The following is a 13,269-nucleotide window of genomic DNA, read 5'->3' as shown; positions in this document are numbered from 1 at the left end:
CACTTGCCTGTCTTCAGTTGTTATATCGTACAATTCCCTGTCTTGGGTTGTTATATCGTACACTTGCCTGTCTTCAGTTGTTATATCGTACAATTCCCTGTCTTGGGTTGTTATATCGTACACTTGCCTGTCTTCAGTTGTTATATCGTACAATTCCCTGTCTTGGGTTGTTATATCGTACAATTCCCTGTCTTGGGTTGTTATATCGTACAATTCCCTGTCTTAAGTTGTTATATCGTACACTTGCTCCCCTTGCAGTCCCACGCCAGTTGCTGTCTCAAGACTCCTGACGGATGACCCAGTCTCCGTCTCGCTAGAGGTGGACTCCGCCACAGTTATCCCGCACAAATCATTCGTCTTTGTAGGCCAGACTTCCCGCCGTTTACAGCTTGCGCCATGCTCCTCCAGCCTGCTCCAGTTCCTCGCGGTCATCTCCGTACCAGGCGTTTTTGATCTCAATCAGTTTCGCGTACTGGCCGTTGATCTCAGCTCTGAGCTCCAGGATTTTGATCTGAGCCAATTTACGGAGCAAAAGCGTTCTCCCCCAAGCCTTATAGTTGTAGAGAATTTGCATGGAGCGTGCAGCCGATCCACAGCTCATAAAGACTCTCTGATTGAACTAGAAGCAACCTAAGTTGTCTGTTTGAATACCGATGCGTAGTTAAGAGTGCCATGCATGACCTAAGTGCTGTGAGCCCTGTTGAGATATGAACCACGACAGACTACGCGCATCATCATCATCCACATAGACGAATCATATTCTAGTTTCTGTATTGCCATATATGACGTCATTCCTAGACAAATTTTGACACCACCCTATTTTCAAGATGGCGATCTTTCTGGCGTAATGACTTGAATATGACATGATCAATGAAGAAATGCTTTGAGAATTTTAGGTAGCATTGCGTAGTATTTAGAAATTATGACAATTATTTTATTTACAAATATTAGGGTACCCTGTGGTATTGATTAAGAAGCTTGTCAATCCTGTCATCTCTTTGCTTCTTGGCGGTGCCTTGTAGGTACTGTCACGAGACTGCACCCCTGCCCTCTGGCTGCACCCTCTGTCGACGGGTGCCTACGACCTATCACCTTCACATCTACATGTCCGTTCCTGTTGTGAAAAACTCTTGCTCTGTATAACAGTAAAAAATAAAACTTTTTTACTTTGAAATCTTATAAAATAACTTCTAGTGAAACAGATTCTGACCCGTTGTTTACAGAGATTTTCTTTAATTGTCAACTGATGGAGTTCGAACTGGAAATGAAAAAAAAATCATTGACACAGGAAGTATGACAACTCCCTGATTGACCAAAGATTAAATTTTACATCCAAATGAAATAATGATAAAAGAATAGAAACGCCGTAATTATGGCAGGCTGAGATTCTAAGCCCCAGCTACGCTATCTCGCGTATTAGCCCTGTCTTACGTGGTTACGCCATGCCGGCTCGCTTAGATGTATAGAATGAAATACCGGAGGTTGTTGTTGATTTTTCACGCTTACGTTTCGTGGTTAGGGGTGGAGAGTTAATAGGAGCCTTTTTACCACTTAGCCGCAAATGATATTCTCCAGCTGTACTCGCCTTGGCTTGAGTCATCAAGAACTTTTTTTTTATTGTAAGAAAATGCTAGGTAATCCTGTTATTTGATGCCCTACTTCCTACTTGAGGAAGGAAGGCCCTTCAAATGGTAAAATAGAAGGCTTGCTGGCTGGAATTTGCACGTAAAAATTTCAGCCGTTTCAACGAACTTTCACAGTCAATTGAGGACGCGGACATTTGCACTGTTTTAACAAATTAAAATTAGTTTATTTTTGTCTGTCTTTGATTATAATGTTTTGCGTACGCCATTGCAATGAAATTAGAATTTATCGTCCGGCGCGAACGCATCTTTTTCGATCTCGTCCTAGCCGTCGTTGTAAGGCCCCTCAGACAAAGGAATCTCTTTCCCATGCCCCTTAAGCTCCTTTCCATGATGTCCTTGTTCCACTTCGACGGGTATCCTGTCCTTAATGGCAGTTAGCTTATCAAATTTCTGTTTATTTTTTTAAGATAGCATATTTACAGCATTTATTGTACAAGTATTTATAAATTATTTATAACCTAAAACAAATGTTCACTTTCATGTCTTCCTGATTAAGTTACCACGAAATTTGATTTCATTGAATGAAGCTTATTTTTCTTGAGCTTTCACTAATATAAATTTTACAATAATTCTTGCGCAACATGTATTGCAAAAACCGATGTCTTTCATCTTCATTGAGCTCAATAAGAAAAATATGCTTGAAAATATATTACTTAAGGTAATGAGTTTCTTACTAGTCAGAAATGTGTTTCTTGTGACCAGCCAATATGATCCTTAAGGCCTGGCTAAACTAGGCAACATCTCACCCTGAAGGTGCTATTCTATAGGCCTGGCTAAACTAGGCGACATGTCACCCTGAAGGTGCTATTCTATAGGCCTGGCTAAACTAGGCAAAATGTTGAGCACGACATGTGTGCGACATGTCTCCTAAATGTTCCCTAGTTTAGCCAACGCCAAAAACATGCAGTGCGCGACAAATTTTGCAGAGCGCAACATGAAAATGTTTCTCAACTATTCGAGGAAACATTTCTTTGTCGCTTCTTCAAGATTTTGCGCGAACTACAATGTCTCTCTGGGTGGCTAAACTAGGAGACATGCACGCGTGACATGTCTCTTAGCTTAGCCACGCCTTTAGTTAAACCAGCAATGAGTCTGGACTTCCTGGTCCTGTGCGACATCCAAACAAAGGTGAAACTTCTTAATCATGTCATTTTGGATAGCACCAGGAACAAGCCTTTCACATGACTGAGAAGTATATCATGTTATAAGGGTAGCATGTCATGGCTTGATTGTGACGTTCCTGTGGTCATTAGTTTAATAAATAGCATATTCATTATCTACAAAAATTATGTTGTCATCAACTGATGCTAGCAGCTAGTGCTAAAAGCAAACAAATAGCTGATAGAAATTTTCTTGGTCCTAGCAACACTGTCCCTGAATCCGGTCGCTTCTCTTCAATGTAAATTATGGTTATTTTCTTGCGATTGGATGTGGATTTTTCTTCTTCTGATGTCCCATTTACTGGTTGGTCTGTGATTGGCCAATTGGCGTCCGTTGCAGGCAGTGTAATGGGTTGCTGTGGTCTCGTGGTACTAGTGCGTCCGTTTGCTGTACACTCTGAAATGAAAGCTCTTGTTTTAGCGAAGATGTCAGGGATAGGGGCCCGTATAAGCAATGGGGGTATCAGCAATAGTGATAGGGGTATATGGGATATTAGGGGTATTAGAGAAACGAGGGATATAAGGGATAGGGTCCGTATAAGCAATGGGGGTACAAGCAATAGGGATAGGGGTATGAGATATTATGGGATATTAGGGGTATAAAAGATAGGAGGGATATAAGGGATAGGGGTCCGTTTAAGCAATGGGAGTACAAGCGATAGGGGTATGAGATATTATGGGATATTAGGGGTATAAAAGATAGGAGGGATATAAGGAATAGGGGTCCGTATAAGCAATGGGGGTATAAGCAATAGGGATAGGGGTATATGGGATATTAGGGGTATAAGAGATAGGAGGGATTTGGGTATGGGTTAGGCGCGGTACCAGGATTGCGTCATAGGTATCATTTGGAAAAAGCATAGCATTTGAAGAGATTTGGGTATGGGTTAGGCGCGGTACCAGGATTGTGTCAAAGGTATCATTTGGAAAAAGCATAGCATTTGAAGATACCTTTATAAGAAATGACCCACTTTCTGGCCGCCAAGGGGGGGGGGGTGGTGCGCGCACCCCCCTTTGTTCACATCTTTGGGGGGTAAGATAGTTTACCTTTTGTTGTGTTACACCCAAACAGCTCAATTCGCATACAGATGCTGCCAATAGCATTCCACGACAATGGATGAATTCGTACTCTCCTTGCCACTACATAATAGGGCAGATCCTCACGCATGACGCTGTCACTGTCACTATTTGCCTTGAACACCTGTATAATACAAGCAATATCGCAATGAGAATTAAACCACATTCCACAATATCTGGTTATGTGTTTGAATATGTAAGTGGAAATTCCATGGGTATTTTCCTATGTGTGTTGTTCCATGGGTGTTATCCTATGCTTATGTCTCAAGCATGCTGTTTCATGGGTGTTGTCCAATGTGTGCTGTTTCTTGGGTGTTGTCCCATATGTGCGGTCAAATTTTTGTTGTTTTATGTCTTTTGTCCAATGTGCGTTGCCGCATGTGTGTTATGCCATGGGTGTTGTTCAATTGGTGCATGAATGTTGTCACATGTGTGCTGTTCCATCTTTGTTATCCCATTGGGCGACGTCCCATTGGGTGTTGCCGCATACCTTGGTTCTCCCGTCCACTTCGTAAGAATACCACGTGTCGTCCTCACAGCTGTAGCTCAGCATATAACTCTCCACCCAGTTACCGTCTACGAACCCCATGCCTTGTGTTGCTATGGCAACCAAGTTAACTTGTGTGACGAAGTCGATCTGTAAGTACTGATACAGGTCCCTGTCTTGAGCACACCAAGCGCCGAATGTCAAGGAGCTGCTGGAAATCGTCACAAATAAAATATCAGTATAGAAATGGTACTTGTCGAGTGAAATCGGTAAACTCCCGGTAAGCAATCGTGGACTATTTAAAAAGCAGCTGGCGACCAGGCGTTAAGCAACTCGGGGCCATAGATAGATCTGGGGCAGGGGAGAGGGGGGGGAGCTGCGCCCTTAGAAGAAGAATTTTACAAAATCCATATGAAAAATAGCTTCTGCCGCCGGGACAACTAAAAAAATATCTGAGGCTTGCCTCCGGAACATAATTTTCTAGGTATGGCCTTGTAGCCCCACTCTATAGACAAGCCAAGCATAATACAATCAGCAAAATAATCCAGTCGAAAGCATGCTGTCCGTGCATAGAGCGTTGCTTTATAGTATCATATATGTCGCCTGCCCTGTATTGCCTAAGAGATCTGCATCGAGTGACATCTCCTTGTTGTATGGCATACCTGTATTGGTTGTGGAGTCGCCCTGAGCTCGGTAGGAACCAGACGTTTTTAAAGGACGATGCAGTGATTTGCCAGTCCCGGATTTCCCCAGACTGCATGCCTAGTGCACCTTTACACGCTATAAGTAAATACACACGTTATTTGCGTACAAGCGCACACCACAGAGCCTCTATGCATAGTCATATTGGGTGTGTACGACAGCGATTTCTGGTCCAACTAAGCAAGGAACGAATCTTCTTTTCACCTCACTGCCATTGTGTACTCAATATGCGATAGTACACAAATCACACAAATCACAAATGTGAAACTAACGTTTTGGAGTGAAAGTCGTAGGCTCGGTGCTCGCTACACGAGGTGGGACTGTTGGCAAGGTTAAAGTTACTCCTCCCGTGCTTGGTGGTGGGGCCTGGGTTCCAAGGCTTGGTGTTGGAAAGATGAGGTGACAAACTGTGAGAGGCAAATACATTCATTTTAAAGAAACAGCAGCAATAACAACACACAGCTGATACTAAAACACAAGGCTATTGAAATAAAAACATCATCATGGTAACGGCAGCGCCGATATGACTAAATAATCGTAATCAGATATGACTATTGGTAGCAAGTCTATCATCAATGCTCTGTTTGCTAGGTATATAGCGTTCCTTCTGTTTGCTCTACACTACATTACAATTGGAAGGTATAGCGTACCATCTGTTTGCTCTACACTACATTACTCTTGGAAGGTATAGCGTACCATCTGTTTGCTTGTCGCATCCGTATAGCTCCACACGCATGCAAATCGCGCCATACTCTGCCCAAGACTTTGGCTCAATCCGCACCTTCCGTGCGAGAATGGGTCGAGTCAGTATATTCTTCACTACAGTGGCGCTGTCATTGTTCGCTGTAAATTGCTGTCGAAAAAAGATAGTTTTAGGAGGACTATCGCATTTATTATCTACACAATTATTAAACTAAACTGGTTAGGAAACAAAAAAAAAATATAAAAAATCCACAGTATTGCTTGCCGTGATGGCTCACTGAGATAATTGCTCATCTTGCAAGGGATCCTGGTACTTACATGCACGTGCTCCGCGCTCGTGCTGTATCGCGCCCATGTGCGGCCGTCGCAGCTGTAACTCAAGGTGTACCGCGACACCCACTGACCCCCAGCGAAGTCAAAACCTTGGCTGGCTACCGCTGACAAGTTCACCGTGGTCAGCAAGTCGATTTGAAGGTACTGATTTGTATCAGTGATGTCTGCGCACCACGCCCCAAACGTATTAGGCCTGCATTGATGAAACACCACGAATTAAAGCCTGTCATCATAAAAAAACAAACATTCTCTTGCCTGCAATCATCACACATTATTAGACCTGCATGCAATCATCATACATTATTAGGCCTGCAATCATCATACATTAGGCCTGCAATCATCATACATTATTAGGCCTGCAATCATCACACATTATTAGACCTGCAGGCAATCATCATACATTATTACGCCTGCAATCATCATACATTATCAGACCAATAGTTATCATACATCATCAAGAAGCTCATGGTGATCATTCAACTGAAGAAAAACGAATGAAAAGGAACTCACATGTCCACGGTGTTATGAAGTCTGGCCGCGCTTGCAGACAGCATGGGGGACTTGGACGAGGTGGAGCTGATCTGAAAGTCCCGGATGCCACCTGACTGCATTCCTAACGGACTATCGCAACCTTTAACAGAAATAAGGAAAGATGTTAAGGTACGAGCACAATTAAGGGCCCAACGATACGTAATTCAATAGGTCCACCTCCCCCCTCCCCCACCCCTTCTTTCCTGGAATATGTGTATAATAGTCGTACAAAATAAGTTGAGAATGTGCGTGTCCTTTTTTCTCTCTCCGTCCTACCTCCCTCCCCTTCTGCCTCGTCCTCACGTCTCGTTACGCTGACCTAGACGCCCTGGGTTGGGTTCCCGAGGATGCGGCACCTGTACATCCCGCACAGTTTGTGAACACGTGAATCAATTTGTGCAAATTGTTTTATTAGCCTCGTCCCCAGGCTTCTCCCTTGCTGTCAGCTCCATGATGCTTTGCGCGCAGACTCACAGTCCTCAATAGCCATGTAGAGCGTGATAGGCCCGCCGAGAAGTAAAGAGACGAGGCTATTGCTCACTTGACCCCTTTGACCTCAAACTAAGGTAAAATAACACTAATCTCTGCCTCTGACACTAATTATTTTTCTGGGAGCGACGTCCCGTCTAGTGAAGATAACCGAAGGTCACGTTATCAGCTGAAACCCTGAAATTTTAATTTTAAAATGCTGCTGGATGTCTGTAATAAATTAATTAATACATCATTGGTGTTTCCCAAAGAAATTCAAAGGATCCTAAAAAATGGCCAATTTCTAGCGGTGGAAACCCGAGTCCGCAACTCGACTGTTTGCAATTTGCCGGAAACTCAATATCGCCCGTATCGCTCGCCAACTTTCAAGTCTATAAAAAGTACAGTATCTGCAGTGATATCTTAATTATGGCAGTTGCAAAAATATGTTTTTTTTGTCACATACCTTCCAGTAATTTCAGTGGATAGAATTCTTGTCGGAAGATCACGTTTCACTGCATTAGGTTACACTACTACTTTCAAGTTGTTGTCTTTTGTTCTTTAATTAACTTAAACTATATATCCGATACACAGAACTATTAAAACAATACCAGATGAGAAACAATCTGTTTGCCCGCGAGCCTTTCCGCCGGGTAGAAGAGACGCATAAACCGACCGTAACCTTCTGGGAAATCTGCTCTAATAACATGACCAAGTAAACACGAGGTCTATTGCAAGCCCAGATCAGGGCAGATTCTGCACATAACATCCACATAAGTCTTATATTTTCCTACTCCCTGGACGTTAAATGATCTAAGCTGTTCTTACATGTTACTGAACAAAAACAACTTGCGACTGTTAGGTAGTGATAAATACGGATAACTAAATGTAAGGAAGGATACATTTTATTAACTCGATTACTTTTTTTTATTCTATGTTATTTAGTATAATACATTTTATTTTCAATCATCTGCGCATAAACGGTATAACTCAAAGGAAGATTTAGCTTTCGAGCGTTTTCAAATACTGTTGCAAAAGGTGAAGCTATACTGTATTACCGTACGGTAGAAGTTGATCTTTGGGATACTCTGCCACCTAACTTTCATTGTCATGTAGTTTTCTTTGTATAGCAATTGTGGCATGGTATTTTGAAGTTACCCAAATTTATTATATTTCCTTGAGTTTTCATATTCTTCAAGATTATGTTAATCAAAAGGGCGCGTTTGAGGCTGAGCTTGAGACGTACTACTCGATCAACGCTGGGCTTGTATTTTCCTTCATAACGTTTTAACATTAAAAAATGTACCAGCTCCCGGATGAACTTCAGTTATGGGATGATTTATCATTAGCTTGGTGTTTATTTGATTAAACACCTTAAGTTAGCTGTATTTCTGGAGCCAGCACAAAACCTCTTCCCACCTACTAATCCTTGCGTTATATTCAGCCGAAATAAAAACGAATAATCCGATTTAAGGGGAAGAAATTTGGATTAGAAAATTATCGGCACATTTTCAAAGAATTTTAGAGGGGTTAGCAGGTTTATTCTATAATAGGATACATCGGGGAATGCTCTACCTCTCAGGAGAGACGCACTGTTCAACAAACAATGACTCCCGCCAAGTTTGCTGTGCCTGGCGCCTAATTCCCCAGATAACAATACTAGTTCTAATACCACGAGAAGTATCTACAAATACACTGCAAAGCGAAGAAGGAACTTATGTTTTTTCACTTGGATTGGTATGGCGACTAATTGGCCACTTAATGCAAACCTAATTTCAAACATTCTTTGTCAAAACAATGTTAACAGAATCTTCGTTAATCTGTGCTCATATCTCTCTATTGGAAACTCCTTTTGAGTCGTTATTATTCCGTATAATAGGTGCAATACATAGTTAATACAACAATGAATACATAAGAGAATAAGTATTACTTTACCGGTTTTTGCGCTAATAGTTTCCTTTATGGCTGCTAAGACGAGCACCATGAGTATGAAAGCAGAAATCCGTCCTCTTCTGTTCAAAAGCATCTTTCCTTCCCGCGCATTCAGAAGTACTTTGGAAGTGTTACAAATCCTGTAGACCGCCTCTCGACAATATCCTAAAGTTATACACAATTGTAGCAGATTTGCCTTGAAAATAGGCTTACATCCACGCGTGGTGTTTCTAGTCTTCTAAATCATGTAATCGCAAAGGAACGATGTAACGGTATTAAAAGCAGTAAGTTGTGTTCGTTCACAGTTTGTCCGTGGAATCGGTTCGGTTGTTCTCTCCACAGGCGAGGTATAGATACTATATACCAACAAGAGACCATAAATCTTCTGAACTGTCATTTTGGGCCGACCTCATCTGCGCTTCTTTTGCCATCACGGATCAGATAACTTCGCCATGTATCATGCTTCTACATCCACAGAAAATTTAGATACTTTTAACAAACTCAGAGCAGACCCAGAAAACTTTCAAATCACTAAAATCTCCTAATCAACAAGTTTACAAATTCCATGTGAGTTTTGTAATCCGAAGAATTCTGTAACACACGACCACTAGTTTCCCCTGACCGGAAAGGCGGGTAGCACGTCGTTTAGAGCAACGGGAATTATGTGAGGGGGATGTGTAGTTTGTTTTTAGTCATCTTCATCCATCAAAGTCGTATTCTGTCGTTGGCTACCAAGCAACAGGGATGAAAGTTAAATAGAAAAGAGAGACATTACGTCTGTCGTGCATTCTTACAGTGTGATAATAAGCCCTGGAATGTAGCTGTCAGTGGCGACATCGAACTTTCGTGTCACACACTGCAAGTGAGGTGGAATATTTTGGAAATCATTAATCAAAATAAGCTGACATGTCGGCCCCGGAATAATATATCTTTCTTACGGATTTTGAGGGTGTATTGTTTGCTTAATCGGGTATTTGGAGGGATCGATTGATCGACAAAGGGCTCAGCCAGTCTCATCTCTTCTTCAAAAACGTGATCATGCAAGAGTAGAAATCAATTTAATGGTGCAAGTTGAGTTAATGGCACAAAGTTGAGTAGAAGGTTGAGCTCATTGGTTTAACTGAATAAGAATTATGACAAGGCTCCGACGATTTTTGGACTCGTTTTTACGTTGCTTCCTTTTTGCAGAGTCCTCTTTTCTTTAGTGTTTCGCTGAAGTGGCGTTCGCGAGGAAAAGAGACTTGTTTGCGAGGAATAGAAATTCGTTCACGAACGCCAGCCCAGCGAAATACATAGAAAAGAGGCCTCTGCTAGCAGGGAATTACGTCGTGGATGTGACCTGTCTCTTCCTCAAGGGATTTTGACAGGAGAAAAGAGTGGATGCTACTGTTTGCGGCGGCAAAGAGAGGTTGAGGAGCGGCCACTTCCCCCTCAAATATAATGACTCTATGTCAAGCATGAAACTGTATACATACTTTTTTGGCCTTACAAAATCTCAAATCAATTCTTTTGCATCCCACTTCCCCATCCCCTCATGGGTAATTTGCTGTCCCCGCTAGACTCCAAGCAGTCGCCATTGTGTCAAACGGAGAGGTGTGAAACGCCCGACTTAGCGGCCCGGAGTCTACGCCTCCACCAGATCGCCTGCACGACACGGCACACCATATCAAATAATCCACCTATAGCTGGTCGTCTTGGCTGTGAAATTAGGTGCGAAAGATTGTCGACTGTCTCGGCCGATTATCACCACACTCTTGGTTTTCCCGGATTTTGTTGAGGAAGGTGTCTAGGATATCATCCAATAACGGAAGTTGCTCATTTATTGTTAACAAGACAGTTTATTCGCCAATGTTTCTATAATTTTGCCATAACTATTTTTGAGGCTATTCCCTCTGAATAGCTTTGTGCACCCTGTTACGCCGCAAAATGTAATGACTAACGCAAAATGTAATAACTAACGCAAAATGTAATAACTTTCAACACAAAGTGTAATCTTAACGAGAAATGTAATAACTTTCAACGCAAAATGTAATAAAATATTTAACGCGAAATGCAATAACGCAAAATGCAATAACTTTATCTATTAACTAATAGTTAAAAGTTCTACTAATATTAAGAAAATAATGAAATGTTAACACGTAGAGAACTTTTGCATTGTTCTTGTCTTGGTTTCCAGGGGTTTTGTCGGTTTGGTGTGACATTATTCCCGATTTAGTTTGAGAAGTGACAAAGTCCAGGGTGCATATAAATTTGAAACATTCCTATTGTAGTCGTGATACGAAGAGAATTTTGAAAAATATGGGAAAGCATTTCAAAACATGATATAAAATTTTACCACTGAGTTATAATGGTTTTGCAGTCATATTGCGCGTTGTGTCTAGAAATTACCTAATTCAATGATTGCGACATCGTCTGCAGATGTCATTTGCTCTCTCTTTGCATTTATTACTACTAGTATACAATCAAACCCGCACAGTATCGCAGCTTTACAGACCGTGATTTAGGGAGGATTCGCCATCTCAGGTTGCTGACAGAACCACTACCAAGTGTTTGGAGAGACCGAGACCAACCGTCGATTCGAGATGGACTACTACAACTGTTGGTCACTACATGCTAGCGTTTTGTCTATTGTCTTAGTTACAGCTTTTAGTTATAGTTTATAGGTTTGTAGTCATTATTTGATGTTATTACATTTTGCGTTAAATAATTTATTACATTGTGCATTGAAAAATTATTACAATGCGCGTTAATCACTTATTACATTTTGCGTTGAAAGTTATTACCTTTTGCGTTAAGATGTTGCGTTAGTTATTACATTTTGCGGCGTAACACACCCAGTCATTGAGCGTCAAATAAGTGAAATAACATGGTTTGCTTAGAAGTTAAAAAATAAAGAACACAGTTTCTTAAATTTTACTCTAAAACATATACTAAAAACCTCTATCCGTCATTAGATAGGCAATAAAAGTAATTTCTCTTTACAACTTTGAGAAACATATGGATTTCCGGCCCGTTCCCAGGGGGTGCAGGGAGTGCGAGCGCACAGCGGCCAAAGGTCCACTTTCGTCCACTTTCACTTTATGTCCACTTTTTCGGATTTTTCACCCCCAACCCCCCCCCCCCCCCCCCGCCCCCAAGAAAAATCCTCATATCAATATTTGGGTGACCTTCAAACCCGCTCGGTCAATCTCTTGGAGGCCTGGGTCTAAGGACTTCATAGGATTAGTAAGGAAAAGATTTGACCAAGCGAGCAAGTTTTGCTTAATAATTTTTGCAGCGAGTCTCAAATTGACAGGAATCAGTATAATTACCATGTTTTCTGGAGATCAGGGAGCGGGAAAAGTTTAGCTCTTCTAAATATGGGCATCTATGCCCATATAAGGCAATACATACGAAGGACACTATCCGTGGGGAAAAAAGCGTATAATGGCGCGAAGCTCCTTGATGAGACTATCACAAGCTTCCAATTTTTTCTTATGCATCATACTTTTTCTCGGACACACCCACAGTATCGGCAAAAAATGTTCTTCTCCGAAATCGTTTTTGGTGGACGTAAATCAACAGGTTTCCATGGAGAATGAAAAGCCCTTGCAGCACAAGCCCTACGAAGCAACCATTTGCTGTTTGGTATTTTTCCCCCAAGCTTCGAATGGAAGTTCTTATGCAAAGAGCTAAAGAGGACCCAACAGAGACACAGCGGTACCTTCAAGCGTGAGTGAGACATGTGTTGATGAGATAAACTGCAAACACGATCGATGTGAACAAGGGCAGGAGGAACAGAATTTATTAGGCTGAATTCTGATAATAAAACCACAATAAAACAAAACTTCGCTAAATTGGCTGAAATGTGCCTCGAAGCGCACCCGAAAAAGCCCGGTTCGTAACCTGACATGCCACCCGTAGCTTCCCTCGCAACCCTTACCGACTATCGCGTAAAGTGTTCGACTATGAAAATAACGGGGCACGCATGCGCAGAAAGCCGTGGTGTATACCCCTCCCCCCTCTCAAAGTCTCCTCCCGATTGGCCACCAAGCCCCTCGAGCAAAATCACCGATTGGCCAACGAGCCCCTCGAGCAAAATCACCGATTGGCCATAGAGCCCCTCGAGCAAAATCACCGATTGGCCACCGAGCCCCTCGAGCAAAATCACCGATAGGCCAACGAGCCCCTCGAGCAAAATCACCGATTGGCCATAGAGCCCCTCGAGCAAAATCACCGATTGGCCACCGAG

General features: G+C 42.1%; 2 protein-coding genes across 4 annotated transcripts in view; one reads left to right on the top strand and one right to left on the bottom strand.

The window, feature by feature from the left end:
- LOC5518021 (trafficking protein particle complex subunit 8) overlaps nt 1-1,199 on the top strand; it is a 28,890-nt gene extending 27,691 nt beyond the window's left edge. For both annotated transcript variants that reach the window (XM_048721248.1, XM_048721247.1), the window contains exon 27: nt 259-1,199. In XM_048721248.1, the coding sequence (XP_048577205.1) occupies nt 259-634 (376 nt within the window). In that variant the 3' untranslated portion in view covers nt 635-1,199. The remainder of the gene's footprint in view (nt 1-258) is intronic.
- An 826-nt stretch (nt 1,200-2,025) lies between these two features.
- Nucleotides 2,026-9,842, bottom strand: LOC5518080 (neuropilin-2). Of its 2 annotated transcripts, none has more exons than XM_032362501.2 (9): nt 9,042-9,842; nt 6,618-6,738; nt 6,093-6,300; nt 5,769-5,925; nt 5,345-5,479; nt 5,033-5,150; nt 4,374-4,578; nt 3,854-4,007; nt 2,026-3,203 (listed from the first exon to the last, which is right to left on the bottom strand). In XM_032362501.2, the coding sequence occupies exons 1-9, from the start codon at nt 9,130-9,132 to the stop codon at nt 2,944-2,946; spliced, it is 1,449 nt and encodes a 482-aa protein (XP_032218392.2). In that variant the 5' UTR covers nt 9,133-9,842; the 3' UTR covers nt 2,026-2,943. The 2 variants fall into 2 exon arrangements, with proteins under 2 accessions (XP_032218392.2, XP_032218391.2); XM_032362500.2 differs by having other exon boundaries at nt 4,374-4,581; nt 9,042-9,840.
- Between the last annotated feature and the right edge of the window lie 3,427 nt (nt 9,843-13,269).

This window comes from Nematostella vectensis, chromosome 13, assembly GCF_932526225.1.
Source record: "Nematostella vectensis chromosome 13, jaNemVect1.1, whole genome shotgun sequence".
Taxonomy (NCBI): domain Eukaryota; kingdom Metazoa; phylum Cnidaria; class Anthozoa; order Actiniaria; family Edwardsiidae; genus Nematostella; species Nematostella vectensis.
This window is presented reverse-complemented; position numbering and strand designations above follow the sequence as displayed.

Bases quoted from the DNA above. Each gene is read 5' to 3' on its own strand.
- LOC5518080 (XM_032362500.2), bottom strand. From the start codon at position 9,132: ATGCTTTTGAACAGAAGAGGACGGATTTCTGCTTTCATACTCATGGTG. The intron at 5,151-5,344 runs GTTAGTTTCACA...ATTTACTTATAG, and splicing joins TACGACTTTCACTCCAAAAC to CGTGTAAAGGTGCACTAGGC. The intron at 3,204-3,853 runs GTAAACTATCTT...CTTTCATTTCAG, and splicing joins TGGGTGTAACACAACAAAAG to AGTGTACAGCAAACGGACGC.